The following is an 18,072-nucleotide window of genomic DNA, read 5'->3' as shown; positions in this document are numbered from 1 at the left end:
TTCTCCCTATTTTTTTTTTTTTTGATGAGTCTGGCTAATGGTTTATCAATTTTGTTTATCTTCTCAAAGAACCAGCTTTTAGTTTTATTGGTATTTGCTATTGTTCCTTCCTTTCTTTTTCATTTATTTCTGGTCTAATCTTTATGATTTCTTTTCTTCTGCTGACTCTGGGGTTGTTTTGTTCTTCTTTCTCTAATTGCTTTAGGTAAGGTTTGGTTGTTTATTTGAGATGTTTCTTGTTTCTTGAGGTAGGATTGTATTGCTAACAACTTCCTTCTTAGAACTGCTTTTGCTGCATCCCATAGGTTTTGGGTCGTCATGTTTTCATTGTCATTTGTTTCTAGGTATTTTTTGATTTCCTCTTTGATTTCTTCAGTGATCTCTTGGTTATTAAGTAGTGTATTGTTTAGCCTCCATGTGTTTGTATTTTTTTACAGATATATTTCCTGTAATTGATATCTAGTCTCATAGCATTGTGGTTGGAATAGATGCTTGATACCATTTCAGTTTTGTGAAATTTATCAAGGCTTGATTTGTGACCCAACATGTGATCTATCCTGCAGATATTTCGATGAGCACTTTAGAAGACTGTGTATTCTGATGAGTTTGCATGGAATGTCCTATACATATCAATTAAGTCCATGTTGTTTAATGTGTTTTGTAAAGATTGTGTTTCCTTATTTATTTTCATTTTGGATGATTTGTCTGTTGGTGAAAGTGGGGTGTTAACGTCCCCTACTATGGTTGTGTTACTGTCGATCTCCCCTTTTATGGCTTTAGCGTTTGCCTTGTGTATTGAGGTGCTCCTGTGTTGGGTGCCTAAACATTTATAATTGTTCTATCTTCTTCTTGGATTGATCCCTTGATCATCATGTAGTGTCCTTCTTTGTCTCTTGTAATAGTTTTTATTTTAAAGTCTCTTTTGTCTGATGTGAGACTTGCTACTCCAGCTTTCTTTTTATTTCCCTTTGCATGGAATATCTTGTTCCATCCATTCACTTTCAGTCTGTATGTGTCCCTAGGTCTGAAGTGGGTCTCTTGGAGAGAGCATATATATATGGGTCTTGTTTTTGTATCCATTCAGCCAGTCTATGTCTTTTGGTGGGAGCATTTAATCCATTTACATTTAAGGTAATTATTGATATGTATGTTCCTATTACCATTTTCTTAATTGTTTTGTGTTTTTTTTGTAGGTCTTTTCCTTTGCTTGTGTTTCCTATCTAGAGAAGTTCCATTAGCATTTGTTGTAAAGCTGGTTTGGTGGTGCTGAATTCTCTTAACTTTTGCTTGCCTATAAACCTTTGATTTCTCTGTCGAATCTGAATGAGATCCTTGCTGGGTAGAGTAATATTGGTTATAGGTTTTTCTCTTTGATCACTTTAAAGATGTCTTGCCCCTCCTGGCTTGCAGAGTTTCTGCTGAACGATCAGCTGTTAACCTTATGGGGATTCCCGTGTATATTATTTGTTGCTTTTCCCTTGGTGCTTTTAGTATTTTTTCTTTGTATTTAATTTTTGATCGTTTGATTAATATGTGTCTTGGTGTGTTTCTCCTTGGATTTATCCTATATCGGACTCTCTGCACTTCCTGGAGTTGATTGACTATTTCCTTTCCCATATTAAGGAAGTTTTCAACTATAATCTCTTCAAATATTTCTCAGTCCCTTTCTTTTTCTCTTCTTCTTCTGGGACCCCTATAGTTCGAAATTGGTGCATTTAATCTTGTCCCAGAGGTCTCTGAGACTGTCTTCAATTCTTTTCATTCTTTTTTTTTTATTCTGTTCTGTGGTAGTTATTTCCACTATTTTTTCTTCCAGGTCACTTATCCATTCTTCTGCCTCTGTTATTCTGCTTTTTGATTCCTTCTAGAGAATTTTAAATGTCATTTATTGTGTTGTTCATCATTGTTTGTTTGCTCTTTTGTTCTTCTAGGTCATTGTTAAACGTTTCTTGTATTTTCTCCATTCTGTTTCCAAGATTTTGGATCATTTTTGCTGTCATTACTCTGAATTCTTTTTCAGGTAGATTGCCTATTTCCTCTTCATTTGTTTGGTCTGGTAGGTTTTTACCTTGTTGCTTCGTCTGCTGTGTGTTTCTTATTTTGCTTAACTTACTGTGTTTGGGTCTCCTTTTCGCAGGCTGCAGGTTTGTAGTTCCCGTTGTTTTTGGTGTCTGCTAAGGTTGGTTTAGTGGATTGTGTAGGCTTCTTGGTGGAGGGGACTGGTGCCTGTGTTCTGGTGGATGAGGCTGGGTCTTGTCTTTCTGGTGGTCAGGAGCGCATCTGGTTGTGTTTTGGGATGTCTGTTACCTTATTTTGATTTTAGGCTGCCTCTCTGCTAGTGGGTGGGGTTGTGTTTCTGTCTTGCTGGTTGTTTGGCATGGGGTATTCAGCACTGGAGCTTGCTGGTCGTTGAGTGGAGCTGGGTCATAGCTTTGAGATGGAAATCTCTGGGAGAGCTTTTGCCACTTGATATTACATGGGGCTGGGAGGTCTCTGGTGGGCCAGTGTCCTGAACTCAGCTCTCCCACCTCAGAGGCACAGGTCTGACACCTGGCCGGAGCACCAAGACCCTATCAGCCACACGGCTTGGTCAGCTGTACAGTCACAGAGTCGCCTGAGGGACAGGCATCCTGTCATGGGCTTCTCTCCTCGGATCCCGGAGACGCCTGTGGGCAGCCTCCTGTCAGGGGCTTCCCAGTCAGGTGCAGTCACCTGAAGGCTGGGTGTTGGGTCTGAGTTGGGCAGGGTGCTGGGCGCTTGCCTTCTCTGCTCCTGAGCACAGCATCGGGGGGTTTGGCCAGCGTCTGAGGCCCAGGTTATGGCTTCCACCCAGGTTTACATCTAGCCCACAGGTTTACATCTGGGCTCCATGTTTACGACTTGGGGGGTTTACATCTGAGGGTTTACTTCCGGATCCCAGTTTTTCATCTGGGCCCGGTTTACCTCTTGGGGGGTTTATGTCTGGGGGGTTTGCGTCTGGACCCCAGGTTTACGTCTCAAGATAGCTTTAATAGCTAACATTTATATAGCTCTTGCCTTTTGCCAGCCACTGTAATATGTGTTTTGCATATAGTAACTTGCCTAATTCCTACAACTACTCTATAAGATAGATACTGTTATTATTCTCATTTTAGAAATAGGCTGCTAAAGTATAGAGAGGTTAAGTAATTTGACCAGGATCACAGCTAGTAAGTGGTGGAACTGAGTTTCAAATGCAGGCAATCTGGCTCCAGGACCAGTTATGAATGATTGAATGAACCTGGTTCCCATTTACCCTTGTCTACACACAGATGCTCATATACTAAATGTCACTAATTTTCAAGGCATTACTTTTTAATTTTTTTTTCTAGTTGTAATGGATTTTCCTTCTTCCCCTCCCCTCTGATAATCCATTTAGGAAACTTTTATTGGTCTATGGCCAAGTGCTAATCTAGGCAATGGCAATATAGAAATAAAAGTTAGTCTCCACTGCCAAGAAACTGAGTCTCATGGGAGAAGATGTAGAGGATAACAGACAATTATAATAGGATGTGGTAAGTGCTATGATTGAAGATGCCTAGAGGGAGCGTACTTAGCCTAGCCAGAAGAGGGTAACTCCTGACCTGAATTTTGATGGAGTAGGATTTAGCCAAGGATAGGAATCCCTGCCTTCTTTCATTTGTCCTCACTATCTCTCTTTTTTTGCTCTTTATGTAGAATGGAGTGCAGTTGTTTCTTCAGAACCTTCAGAGTTAACCTTTTATGTATCTGCGTGATTCCATTGTTCCTTCTCTCTTCTTTGTCATCTTTTAGTTGCCAACCTCCTCACTATGTTTTCCACCACACTTTGTGTCTTTTTTCTTTCTTAGTTTATTTCTTTAGTCCTCCCTAGAAACTCTGTCTTATCTAATATAGTAGAGACTTAAATTTACTTTTCTTTAGCCCCCTTTCTTCCTGTCTAGCAGGATGGCCAGTAAATATATGACTCATGGTCAGTAGTATTTAACCTCTGTGCCACAGTTTCCTCACCTTTAAAGTGGGCACACTAGTAGTGACTACCTCGTTAGGTTGTTCAGAGGATAAAATGAGTTAGTGCCTGTAAAACTTAGAAGAGTGCCTGGAATATAAATAAAAAAGGTAGACAGTCAATAAAAGCTTGGGATTCCTATCTTCCTTGGCTAAGTCCTATTTTTGTCCAAATATTTGGCCCCTGACTTGCTGTTGTTCTGCCTTAATTGTTCATCAGGGGTCTGGTTTTACTTCAGTGTGCCCATTTTCTTTCCTTCTCCTTGGGGTTCTCCTTTGCTAGTCTAGGTGCTTACAGTTCTGATTTCCTTTTTGTGGTGGACAATAACTTGGGAGGTTGTCAGGAAGACAAGACATTGTTATCATTCATGTTTCATGACATATTAGTAGGGGTTTATAATAATAAAATAGGTTATTATTTCATATAGCAACAGGGTTCATTAAAAGATTAAAATCCTTTCCCCATTCTTATTATAGTTATGCATACTTATTTTAAAAGATAAAAATATTATAGAAATATAAAACTTAAAAGTGAAAGTTGCATTTCCTAAATATTTATTGAGTGCCTACTATGTGATAAGTTACTGTTAGGTGCTGGAACATAATTGCTGTTAATAGTTTGGTGTATATGCTTACAGCTATTTTTAAAGGTCTTTGTAATCATATAAGTAATAATATTTACTAAAATAAAACCATACTTAAAATTACTCTTTTCTTTCTTTTCATCACCAAGTAATATATTTTAGGTGATTTTCATGTTAGCACATAAAGAGTCACCAATTCTTTTAAACTACTGGATAGTATTCTTTTGAATGGATAGACTATAATTTAGTTAATAAAACTCCTATTGATGGATTCCTTATAGTTTTCAATTCCTTATTATTATAAATAGTGATGCAATGAAAATCCTCTTACATATATATTTTTGGCATATGTATTTCTGGATAATAAATTTCTAGAAGTGGAGTTGTTGGATCAAATGGCTTATTAATTTAGAATCTTAATAAATTAAAAAAGATTGCTCAGAGACAAGAGATATGGGAACATATGTATATGTATAACTGATTCACTTTGTTGTAAAGGAGAAACTAACACACTATTGTAAAACAGTTATACTCAAAGATGTTAAAAAAAAAGAAAAAAAAAGAAAAAAAAAGATTGCTCGTTTAAACATCAACCTTCTTGTCTGTTTTCCCATACTTTTATCAACATTAGGTATTATTATTCTTTATACTGTCTGCCAGTCTAATTGGTGAATATGTTTCATTGTTTTAATTTGTGTTGAAAAATTATTGAGATAGGGCTTTCTTTAATATCTTTATTGGCTAGTTGTATTTTATATTTTTTGACCTATACTATGTTCATGTCCTTGGCCCAATTTTCTGTTGGATTGTTCTTTATTTTATTGCTTAGTAAGATCTTGGTATATTAGGTAAAATAGCCCTGTCATATGTTGGAAAATTTTTTCTGCTTGTTTTTTAATATATATTGTACCTTCATAGAAGCTTTAATTTATAGGTAGTTATATTTCTTATTCTTTTTTATGGCATCTTGGTTTTGTTTCATGCTTAGGGATTCCTTTCCCAACAAGAATAATAAGAATCTGAAAGATTCTCTTTATCAGTAGTACTTTTTGAGTTTTATCATAATCAAGATTAATGATGTCCATCAGTGTTTGTTTCCTTTTTTCTTTTTCCTTTTCATTGTGTTCTTAGATTTTGGTCTCCAGTTTAGCATGTACAACTTCATCAAGTAATTTGGCACCTTGGTGTGTTATGATTTACTGTGTAGCAAATTAAGAGTATAAAGTAGGATCGTCTTGGACCCTGCTTAACTGAATATCAATTTATAAGTACTTAATATTATGCTTTGTACTAATTAATAAGAGGGGTGACCAGCAGTCTGTTTGCTTGAGATAGTCTAAGTTTAACCTGTTTTCCAGTGTAACTTTAAATAGTGTCCCTTTTCCCTGCTGATTTTAAATAAACAAAACCAGCCAATTATTTTACCAGCAAAATAAGTTTATTTTGGAATAGCAGAGACGTGCAGTTTGGGACAAGCAAAAAATGGTGAACTATAGGCTTATCTGGAGAACGGATGAGAGGGCCTTGCTTTTATAGAGGAAAGGAGGAAATTGGGGAGGGCTGCGGGGGTTCTTCATTGGCTGCAGATGGCGGGCAGCTTGTCCTTGCTGGATCAGGAGGAAATCTTTCTTCCTGCTGGGGTCTGTAAGCTGCGGTGAATGATACATATGTGAGAACTTCCCCTTCATGGCTTCCTGACTTCACTTTAAATGAGGTTTCCTTTATTCGTTTCATATTATTCTCAGAAGTGCCTCAGTTCAGTTTAAAAAATTATAAGGATTATAAGGGGTAGTAGTTCACATTAGGATATTTTAATATTAAGGCTTCAGTTGTTTCTGTTTACATTATTCCTCCAGTACTTAGTAATACTTCATGTGCTTTAGCTTTAAAAAACCTCTCATTTCTATTATTTTCATGATGCTTGTTGCGAAGTTCATAGAGTTGCTTATGTGAGGTATTTCTAGAGCAGTGATGTTAGTGTATATCCTTTTAACCTTCATCTCACCATCCAGAATAATGCTTACTTTTTTTTTTGAAATTTTAGCTTTCATTAGTGTTTTTTGTTTTGGTTTGGTTTTTAATAAATTTACTTATTTTTGGCTGCATTGGGCCTTCGTTGCTGCATGCGGGCTTTCTCTAGTTGCAGTGAGAGGGGGCTACTCTTTGTTGTGGTGCGCAGGCTTCTCATTGCAGTAGCTTCTCTTGTTGCGGAGCACAGGCTCTAGGTGCATGGGCTTCAGTAGTTGTGGCATGTGGGCTCAGTAGTTATGGCGCACGGGCTTAGTTGCTCTGTGGCATGTGGGATCTTCCCGGACCACGGCTCAAACCCATGTCCCCTGCATTGGCAGGTGGATTCTTAACCACTGCGCTACCTGGGAAGTCCCAATACTTACTTTTTGAATAAAATGTCCCTCATGATTCTTGTTTATCTGGTATCATCCTAAAGATGGTGAAGCGTTTGTCTGTTCATATGAGTATAGTTTGTTTATATTTTACTAAATATGTGATAAAATCTTTTTGGATGGATATGACCAAATCTTTTAACCTGGCCATATAAACCTTTATTTATCACATTAATTTTTGGTGTTGAATATATCCACTGATACATGAATGAGTTTATGATTGGATCGTGGGATTTGTAGCATGCTAAGTAAAACTGTTCTTAACACAGATCCCAATGTGATTCACTTAATGCCAATCCCTATTATACTGTAACAACATTGATTAAACCTTAGTACTTGCCATCAGCCAGACAGCTTTTTATCTAGCTTATTTCATCATTCAGACAATACTTCTCCAGCCTTTTCTTAGGTAGTACTGTGTCAAAGGCTTTGGTATAATGTAGGTGAATTGTGCCCATTACATCTCCTTTCTCTACCAAGTCTGTTACCACTCAAAAGATTTATAGACCTTAGAATTACTCATTTTCACCACTGATTGTAAACTGTAACTGAGCCTATCTTATTCTTTCTGAAACTATTACTTTACATCTTGGGATGTTTTATACAGTTGCCATTTTAAAAGGCCAAATAGTTTCATCTTTCCTTAGTCAAAAATATCTTGTACTTACCAATATATCTTTAAAAAAACCTTAAAAATTTTTTTAGATTTCTGGTTGTGTTTGTATCATATACATGTTTCTTGGTGTTATATATTGATATATATGTCTGACTTGTTTTTAGTATTTATTTGTCTCACTAAATATTAATAACTATAGTAATAAAATAATATAAATAATTTAAATAAAATATTAATATCTGAGAATATTCAACTGATGAGTAAAGCACCATATAGGAATTTCTCATAGTGTTACCATTAGCTTTTAAATTTTCTCTCTTTGGGTAAAGATATTTATTTATAGATATTTTCAATTTCATACTGTGTAAACTGTAGACAAGAATTTTCTTAAAAACTTGTGATTTGAAAATATTTATTTAGGCACTAAAGATAAAATGTGTTAATGAAAAACTGTTATTTTTGCAATGGTATAATAATTAAGTAAAAGTATTATTTGATTGTTCATTAGACACACAGTCATGTTTCTTGTTTTAAAATACATTAATATCTAATATAGTATGTAATATAATGTTTGTTCTTTTTGTATTTCTTCTGCAGAGAGTGATAATGAACTCTCGAGTGGAACAGGTGATGTGTCTAAGGATTGTCCTGAGAAGATCCTATATTCTTGGGGAGAATTGCTAGGAAGATGGTAAAAATTTTTTTTAATTGAAAATTTTATATTTACATGCTTGATGTTAATTTGCTTTATTAATTAAAATCTATGTGTTTATAAATCTTAATCTTAACCTTGAGATTACTTAGGCAGTCAATATAGATAGTCACCTAGGGGTTGAGCCCTCAACCATTGCAGTGTTTGGTAGTTGGAAAGATGAGTAGGAAAGGTCGTGCAAAGGAGTCCAAGAAAGCTCCTTTGGAGGAGGAGAACCAAGGTAGAAATCAAGTGAATTAAGGCTATCAAGAAGGAGGCAGTGATCAACTGCTGATAGGTCAAGTCAGAGGAAGCCTGAGAATTTCATTGGGTCCAGCGATTTTAATGTCACTGGTTACTTGGACAAGAACCCCTCTGTGGAGAGGTAGGAATGAAAGCCTGATTGGACAATGTCTAAGAGGAAAGGTAATCAGCAGTTATAGATAGGTCTTCAGAGAAGTTTTGCTAGGAGAGGATAAGAAATAGGGACATAATTAGGAAGTGGATGTGGGTTGAGAGATTATCCTGAAAATTAAGATGGCCAGTATAGCCTGTACATTGTATGTTGTTGGAAATGATCTAGTAGGAAGAGAAAATTTGATAATGCCAGAGGAAGAGGACACAGTTGCAAGAGAAGTCGATGAATAGGCAAGAAGAGATGGACTTGTTGACTAGTGGAGGAGTTGTATTTAGAAGTGCAGAACATTCATTGTAACAGAAGGAAAGCGGGGGCATGGCTACAAAACTAATAGCTGACTTAAGTGTACTTACTGTGTGTTGGGTGCTGATCTAAGCACTTTAGATACATTAGTTAATTATCATCATGACAACCCTCTGACTTAGGAATTATTATTATCTTCATTTTACAGATGAGAAAATGGAGGTGCAGCTATGTCAGGTAGCTAGTATAAACATACACAACAATTAATGGCAGCAAATAAGTAACTTGCTCAAGATCCCATGGTCAATAAATAATTTGCCCATGATCATGCAGCAAGTAAATGACAGGATTTGAATCTAGGCAGTCTGGCTCCAGAGCCAGAACTTTTTAACCAGTTGGACAGGCTGCCATTTCTATAATGTACATAGGTTTCTGGATTACTTTTTATAGGAGCACGTAGAAGTTTTAATACAAGAGAGAATAAACTAGGAAAATTGATACCCTTCCCAGACTTCTCATATGAGTTTAAAGAGAGATCATGAGAATGACAGTATGGTGAACAGGAAAACAAAATACTTTTATGACTAATTAAACAGCCAGTTGAGATCTTTATTTATAAAAAGCAAGATTTATAACTTGGTTCAATATACAGCATCCTTTAGGTTCTAGGAGATACATAGATAAATACACAGTTCCTACCTTTGAGGTTCATAATCAAGAAGGGTGGGAATATACATTCATAACAGACCATTTTAACAAAATAACTGAAACACTGAGGTTGTTTCAAATTTCTTAACCCAACAAATATTTTAAAGGTAAAATTGCTATGATGCTTTTTATTATTTAGAAAGGTAATTTTGGAGTAGGAAGGAACTGTTAATAGAGAAGCTAGTTAGGATGTAATTGCATGGGTCGATGAGGTCTATACCAAACTCATGGGTCTTTTGTATGGAGAGGAGTTCAAACAGAGTAAGAATTCTGAAGTAGATTGATGGGATTTCTCAGCTGTCATTCAGTGTACATTTTTTGCAGAAATAAAATACCATCTTTCTACATTATATTTTTAGTAGTGGACTTCAAGAAACTCATTGAAAGAATCTGAGGGAACTATTTTAAAGGACTAAGATAACTGATTTTTAGACCTTTAGAAAACTTGCTGGATCTTTTACAATTCAAGTATGTATTTTTATTTTATTTGGCTTATTATTGCAGTTGTGTCATGACAATTCATATGAAAATGATAAAATTTGCTTGTTTGAGAGTTTATATCTATTACACAAGAATTGACAAAATTTTAAATTGCTCTTGGAATATCTTTTTTAAACATTCATCTTTTTTAGATTCAGAACTTTTCAGCAAGTCTTAGGAATACTAGCTGAGGGACTTACTAGCTGAGGGACTTACATGAAGATATTTTTGTGATTTACTTAGGTAAAGCACCTTTTGGGGAAAACACTACATTTTGTGCTTTGGGGAGATTTTTATGAGGAGACAGCCTGTGTTCTCAAGGAACTTTTTTTTTTGGGGGGGGGGGATACGTGGGCCCCTCACTGTCGTGGCCCTTCCCGTTGTGAAGCACAGGCTCCGGACATGCAGGCTCAGCGGCCATGGCTCACGGGCGCAGCCGCTCCGCGGCATGTGGGATCTTCCTGGACCAGGGCACGAACCCTCGTCCCCTGCATCGGCAGGCGGACTCCCAACCACTGCGCCACCAGGGAAGCCCCTCAAGGAACTTTTAAATAAAACATAGTTGAAAGTATTTTCAACTTATTATAAAACAACTAGATCATTCTATTAAAATAAAGTGAAGCTTTTATGGATAAAATCAGAATTCAGATAATGAAATATACTATTAGAAAGATATAAAGGAAGACTATTTACTACTAATATGAAATTATCAGAAAAAATAAGGATACTATGGAAAAGAAAATGAAAAACAGACTGTAAAATGTTCAGTAATGGAGGTCTTCATACAAGACTGGAGTTAAGGTGTCTTGATGAAAGAACTAAATAAAAAAATGAGGAAACAAGGATTGATAGAGGAGAGGGAGAGGGTCAGGGAGAGAGAAAATGAGGAGATGTTTGTGAAGGGAGGACTTGGAAACAAACTGAAGTGGTAGCAAGATTTCTTTTTCCTGAATATATTCAGAGTGGTAATGCAGATGACCTATACATTAAATTATTTAAAGAATTTAAGGAATTGGGGCAGAATTATTTCTGGATAGCTTAAGAAGGCAGAGTGCTAAAGCTGAACCCTTAGATGTAAGTCAGCTTTTGTGGCAGGAAGATTTTCTAACCAAAAAAATGAAGTGAAGCTCTGAGGTAAAAATTGAGTATTAGTTTATTATATATAAATAAAACTATCTTCAAACTATTCATTCTCTTTTATTAGACTTTCAGAAAATCAGTATGCATTTAATAGGCACTTTGATTGTATTTTTCATGGCTATGCTTATTATCACAGTGGGAAAATGTGGTTTTTTTTAACATCTTTATTTGAGTATAACTGTTTTACAATAGTGTGTTAGTTTCTCTTTTACAACAAAGTGAATCAGTTATACATACACATATGTTTCCATATCTCTTCCCTCTTGCGTCACCCTCCCTCCGACCCTCCCTATCCCACCCTTCTAGGTGGTCACAAAGCACAGAGGTGAACTCCCTGTGCTATGTGGCAGCTTCCCACTAGCTATCTAATTTACATTTGGTAGTGTATTTATGTCCCTGCCACTCTCTCACTTCGTCACAGCCCACCCTTCCCCCTCCCCATATCCTCAAGTCCGTGCTCTAGTAGGTCTGTGTCATTATTCCCATCCTACCACTAATCTCTTCATGTCATATTTTTTCTTAGATTCCATATATATGTGTTAGTATATGGTATTTGTTTTTCTCCTTCTGACTTACTTCACTCTGTATGACAGACTCCAGGTCTATCCACCTCATTACAAATAAGTCAGTTTCATTTCTTTTTATGGCTGAGTAATATTCCATTGTATATATGTGAGACATCTTCTTTATCCATTCATCTGTTGATGGACACTTAGGTTGCTTCCATGTCCTGGCTATCATAAATAGAGCTGCAATAAACATTTTGGTACATGACTCTTTTTGAATTGTGGTTTTCTCAGGGTATATGCCTAGTAGTGGGATTGTGGGGTCGTATGGTAGTTCTATTTTTAGTTTTTTAAGGAACCTCCATACTGTTCTCCATAGTGGCTGTATCAATTGACATTCCTACCAGCAGTGCAAGAGTGTTCCCTTTTCTCCACACCCTCTTCAGCATTTATTGTTTCTAGAGTTTTTGATGATGGCCATTCTGACCAGTGTGAGATGATATCTCATTGTAGTTTTGATTTGTATTTCTCTAATGATTAATGATGTTGAGCATTCTTTCATGTGTTTGTTGGCAATCTGTATATCTTCTTTGGAGAAATGTCTATTTATTCTGCCCATTTTTGGATTGGGTTGTTTGTTTTTTTGTTATTGAGCTGCCTGAGTTGCTTATAAATTTTGGATATTAATCCTTTGTCAGTTGCTTCATTTGCAACTATTTTCTCCCATTCTGAGGGTTGTCTTTTGGTCTTGTTTATGGTATCCTTTGCTGTGCAAAAGCTTTTAAGTTTCATTAGATCCCATTTGTTTATTTTTGTTTTTATTTCCATTTCTCTAGGAGATGGGTCAAAAAGGACCTTGCTGTGATTGATGTCATAGAGTGTTCTGCCTATGTTTACCTCTAAGAGTTTGATAGTGTCTGGCCTTACATTTAGATCTTTAACCCATTTTGAGTTTATTTTTGTGTGTGGTGTTAGGGAGTGTTCTAATTTCATACTTGTACATGTAGCTGTCCAGTTTTCCCAGCACCACTTATTGAAGAGGCTGTCTTTTCTCCCCTGTATATCCTTCCCTCCTTTATCAAAGATAAGGTGACCATATGTGTGTGGGTTTATCTTTGGGCTTTCTATCCTGTTCCATTGATCTATATTTCTGTTTTTGTGCCAGTACCATAGTGTCTTGATTACTGTAGCCTTGTAGTATAGTCTGAAGTCAGGGAGCCTGATTCCTCCAGCTCCATTTTTCATTCTCAAGATTGCTTTGGCTATTCGGGGTCTTCTGTGTTTCCATACAAATTGTGAAATTTTTTGTTCTAGTTCTCTAAAAAAATGCCAGTGGTAATTTGATAGGGATTGCATTGAAACCGTAGATTGCTTTGGGTAGTAGAGTCATTTTCACAATGTTGATTCTTCCAATCCAAGAACATGGTATATTTCTCCACCTATTTGTATCATCTTTAATTTCTTTCATCAGTGTCATATAGTTTTCTGCATACAGTTCTTTTGTCTCCTTAGGTAGGTTTATTCCTAGATATTTTATTCTTTTTGTTGCGGTAAATGGGAGTGTTTTCTTAATTTCACTCTCAGATTTTTCATCATTAGTGTATAAGAATGCCAGAGATTTCTGTGCATTAATTTTGTATCCTGCTACTTTACCAAATTCATTGATTAGCTCTAGTAGTTTTCTGGTAGCATCCTTAGGATTCTCTATGTATAGTATCCTGTCATCTGCAAACAGTGACAGCTTTATTTCTTCTTTTCCGATTTGGATTCCTTTTATTTCTTTTTCTTCTCTGATTGCTGTGGCTAGAACTTCCAAAACTAGGTTGAATAAGAGTGGTGAGAGTGGGCAACCTTGTCTTGTTCCTGATCTTAGTGGAAATGGTTTCAGTTTTTCACCATTGAGAACAATGCTGGCTGTGGGTTTGTCATATATGGCCTTTATTATGTTGAGGAAAGTTCCCTGTATGCCTAATTTCTGGAGGGTTTTTATCATAAATGGGTGTTGAATTTTGTCAAAAGCTTTCTCTGCATCTATTGAGATGATCATATGTTTTTTCTCCTTCAGTTTGTTGATATGGTGTATCACGTTGATTGATTTGCATATATTGAAGAATCCTTGCATTCCTGGAATAAACCCCACTTGATCATGGTGTATGATCCCTTTAATGTGCTGTTGGATTCTGTTTGCTAGTATTTTGTTGAGGATTTTTGCATCTATGTTCATCAGTGATATTGGCCTGTAGTTTTCTTTTTTGTGACATCTTTGTCTGGTTTTGGTATCAGGGTGATGGTGGCCTCATAGAATGAGTTTGGGAGTGTTCCTCCCTCTGCTATCTTTTGGAAGAGTTTGAGAAGGATAGGTGTTAGCTCTTCTTTAAATGTTTGATAGAATTTGCCTGTGAAGCCATCTGGTCCTGGGCTTTTATTTGTTGGAAGATTTTTAATCACAGTTTCAATTTCAGTGCTTGTGATTGGTCTGTTCATATTTTCTTTTTCTTTCTGGTTCAGTATTGGCAGCTTGTGCATTTCTAAGAATTTGTCCATTTCTTCCAGGTTGTCCATTTTATTGCCGTAGAGTTGCTTGTAGTAATCTCTAATAATCTTTTGTATTTCTGCAGTGTCAGTTGTTACATTTCCTTTTTCATTTCTAATTCTATTGATTTGAGTCTTCTCCCTTTTTTTCTTGATGAGTCTGGCTAATGGTTTATCAATTTTATTTATCTTCTCAAAGAACCAGCTTTTACTTTTATTGATCTTTGCTATTGTTTCCTTCATTTTTTTTCATTTATTTCTGATCTGATCTTTATGACTTCTTTCCTTCTGCTAAATTTGGGGTTTTTTTGTTCTTCTTTCTCTAATTGTTTTAGGTGCAAAGGTAGGTTGTTTATTCGAGATGTTTCCTGTTTCTTAAGGTATGATTGTATTGCTATAAACTTCCCTCTTAGAATTGCTTTTGCTGTATCCCATAGGTTTTGGGTCGTCGTGTCTCCATTTTCATTTGTTTCTAAGTATTTTTTCATTTCCTCTTTGATTTCTTCAGTGATCACTTCGTTATTAAGTAGTGTATTGTTTAGCCTCCATGTGTTTGTATTTTTTACAGATCTTTTCCTGTAATTGATATCTAGTCTCACAGTGTTGTGGTCGGAAAAGATACTTGATACGATTTCAATTTTCTTAAATTTACCTAGGCTACATTTGTGACCCAAGATATGATCTATCCTGAAGCATGTTTCATGAGCACTTGAGAAAAATGTGTATTCTGTTGTTTTGGATGGAATGTCCTATAAATATCAATTAAGTCCATCTTGTGTAATGTATCATTTAAAGCTTGTGTTTCCTTATTTATTTTCATTTTGGATGATCTGTCCATTGGTGAAAGTGGGGTGTTAAAGTCCCCTACTATGATTATGTTACTGTCGATTTCCCCTTTTATGGCTGTTAGTATTTGCCTTATGTATTGAGGTGCTCCTATGTTGGGTGCATAAATATTTACAATTGTTATATCTTCTTCATGGATTGATCCCTTGATCATTAGGTAGTGTACTTCTTTGTCTCCTGTGATGGTTTTTATTTTAAAGTCTGTTTTGTCTGATATGAGAATTGCTACTCCAGCTTTCTTCTGATTTCCATTTGCATGGAATATCTTTTTCCATCCCCTCACTTTCAGTCTGTAAGTGTCCCTAGGTCGGAAGTGGGTCTATTGTAGACAGCATATATATGGGTCTTGTTTTTGTATCCATTCAGCCAGTCTGTGTCTTTTGGTGGGAGCATTTAATCCATTTACATTTAAGGTAATTATCGATATGTATCTTCCTATTACCATTTACTTAATTGCTTCGGGTTGTTCTTGTAGGTCTTTTCCTTCTCTTGTGTTTCTTGCCTAGAGAAGTTCCTTTAGCATTTGTTGTAAAGCTGGTTTGGTGGTGCTGAACTCTCTCAGCTTTTGCTTGTCTGTAAAGGTTTTAATTTCTCCATCAAATCTGAATGAGATCCTTGCTGGGTAGAGTCATCTTGGTTGTAGGTTTTTTTCCTTCATCACTTTAAATATGTCCTGCCATTCCCTTCTGGCTTGTAGGGTTTCTGCTGAAAGATCAGATGTTAGCCTTATGGGGATTCCCTTGTGTGTTATTTGTTGTTTTTCCCTTGCTGCTCTTAATATGTTTTCTTTGTATTTAATTTTTGACAGTTTGATTATTATGTGTCTTGGCATGTTTATCCTTGTGTTTATCCTGTATGGGACTCTCTATGCTTCCTGGACTTGATTGACTATTTCCTTTCCTATATTAGGGAAGTTTTCAACTATAATCTCTTCAAATATTTTCTCAGTCCCTTTCTTTTTCTCTTCTTCTTCTGGGACCCCTATAATTCGAATGTTGGTGTGTTTAATGTTGTCCCAGAGGTCTCTGAGACTGTCCTCAGTTCTTTTCATTCTTTTTTCTTTCTTCTGCTCTGCAGTAGTTATTTCCACTATTTTATCTTCCAGGTCACTTATCCATCCTTCTGCCTCAGTTATTCTGCTATTGATCCCATCTAGAGTATTTTTCATTTCATTTATTGTGTTGCTCATCGTTGCTTGCTTCCTCTTTATTTCTTCTAGGTCCTTGTTAACTGTTTCTTGCAATTTGTCTATTTTGTTTCCAAGTTTTTGAATCATCTTTACTATCATTATTCTGAATTCTTTTTCAGATAGACTGCCTATTTCCTCTTCATTTGTTAGGTCTGGTGTGTTGTAGCTCCTTCATCTGCTGTGTGTTTTTCTGTCTTCTCATTTTGCTTATCTTACTGTGTTTGGGGTCTCCTTTTTTCAGGCTGCAGGTTCATAGTTCCCATTGTTTTTGGTGGCTGTCCCCAGTGGCTAAGGTTGGTTCAGTGGGTTGAGTAGGTTTCCTGGTTGGGGGGACTAGTGCCTCTGTTCTGGTGGATGAGGCTGTATCTTGTCTTTCTGGTGGGCAGGTCCATGTCTGGTGGTGTTTTGGGGGATGTTGGTAGCCTTATTATGATTTTAGGCAGCCTCTCTGCTAATGGATGGGGCTGTAGACCTGTCTTGCTCTTTGTTGGGGATAGGGTGTCCAGCACTGTTCGTTGCTGGTCCTTGAGTGGAGGTGGGTCTTGGTGGTGAGATGGAGATCTCTGGGAGATTTTCGCCATTTGATATTGCGTGTAGCTGGAGGTCTCTTGTGGACCAGTGTCCTGAGGTTGGTTCTCCCACCTCAGAGACACAGCCTTGACACCTGGCTGGAGTGCCAAGAGCCTTTAATCCACACGGCTCAAAATTAGAGGAAGAAAAAATAGAAAGGGAAGAAAGGAAGGGAGGGAGCAAGAAAGGAAGGGAGGAAGGAAGAAAGGAAGGAATGAAGGAAGAAAGGAAGGAAGGAAGGAAGAAGGAGAGGAAGGAAGAGAGGAAGGTAGGGAGAAAGAAAGGGAGGAAAGAAGGGAGGAAGGAAGGAAGGAAAGAGGTAAGTAGGGAAGAAAGGAGGGAAGAAAGAAAGGGAGAAGACAAAATAAAGTAGGATAAAATATAGTTATTAAAATAAAAAATAAGTATTAAGAAGGAAAATTTCTATTTAAAAAAATGTTAGGTCTAACCCTAGGACAAATCATGAAAACAAAGCTATACAGACAAAATCTGACACAGCAGCACACACATACACACTCACAAAAAGAAAAAAGGGGAAAATAATAGTATATCTTGCTCCCAAAGCCCACCTCCTCAACTTGGGATATTTTGCTGTCTATTCAGGTTTTTCACAGATGCAGGGCACTTCAAGTTGACTGTGGAGCTTTAATCCGCTGCTTTTGAGGCTGCTGGGAGAGACATCCCCCTCTCCTCTTTGTTCGTACAGCTCCTGGTTTTCAGCTTTGCACTTGGCCCCGCCTCTGCGTGTAGGTCGTCCGAGGGCGTCTGCCCTTCGCTCAGAGAGGACGGGGTTAAAGGAGCAGCTGATTTGGGCTCTCTGGCACTGGCCGGGGGGGGAGGGAGGGGCACGGATGCGGGGCGAGCCTGCGACGGCAGAGGCCGGCGTGATGCTGTACCGGTCCAAGGCGCACCGTGCATTTTCCCGGGGAAGCTGTCCCTGGATCACAGGGCCCTTGCAGTGTCGGGCTGCATGGGCTCCCGGGAGGGGCAGTGTGGAGAGTGGCCTGTGCTCGCACACAGGCCTCTTCGTGGCAGCAGCAGCAACCCTAGCGTCCCACACCCGTCTCTGTTGTCCGTGCAGACAGCCATGGCTTGCGCCCGTTTCTTGAGCTCCTTTAAGTGGTGGGCTTAAACCCCTCTCC

The 18,072-nt window shown here is 37.4% G+C and overlaps 1 protein-coding gene across 3 annotated transcripts in view; it reads left to right on the top strand.

The window, feature by feature from the left end:
* Positions 1 to 18,072, top strand: part of RABGAP1L (RAB GTPase activating protein 1 like) — a 742,996-nt gene that overhangs the window by 194,640 nt on the left and 530,284 nt on the right. For all 3 annotated transcript variants that reach the window (XM_067031217.1, XM_059046250.2, XM_059046252.2), the window contains one exon: positions 8,205 to 8,298. In XM_067031217.1, the coding sequence (XP_066887318.1) occupies positions 8,205 to 8,298 (94 nt within the window). The remainder of the gene's footprint in view (positions 1 to 8,204; positions 8,299 to 18,072) is intronic.

Source organism: Kogia breviceps, chromosome 1, assembly GCF_026419965.1.
Source record: "Kogia breviceps isolate mKogBre1 chromosome 1, mKogBre1 haplotype 1, whole genome shotgun sequence".
Taxonomy (NCBI): domain Eukaryota; kingdom Metazoa; phylum Chordata; class Mammalia; order Artiodactyla; family Physeteridae; genus Kogia; species Kogia breviceps.
Note: the sequence above shows the minus strand (reverse complement) of the source record. Positions and strands in the feature narration are given on the sequence as shown.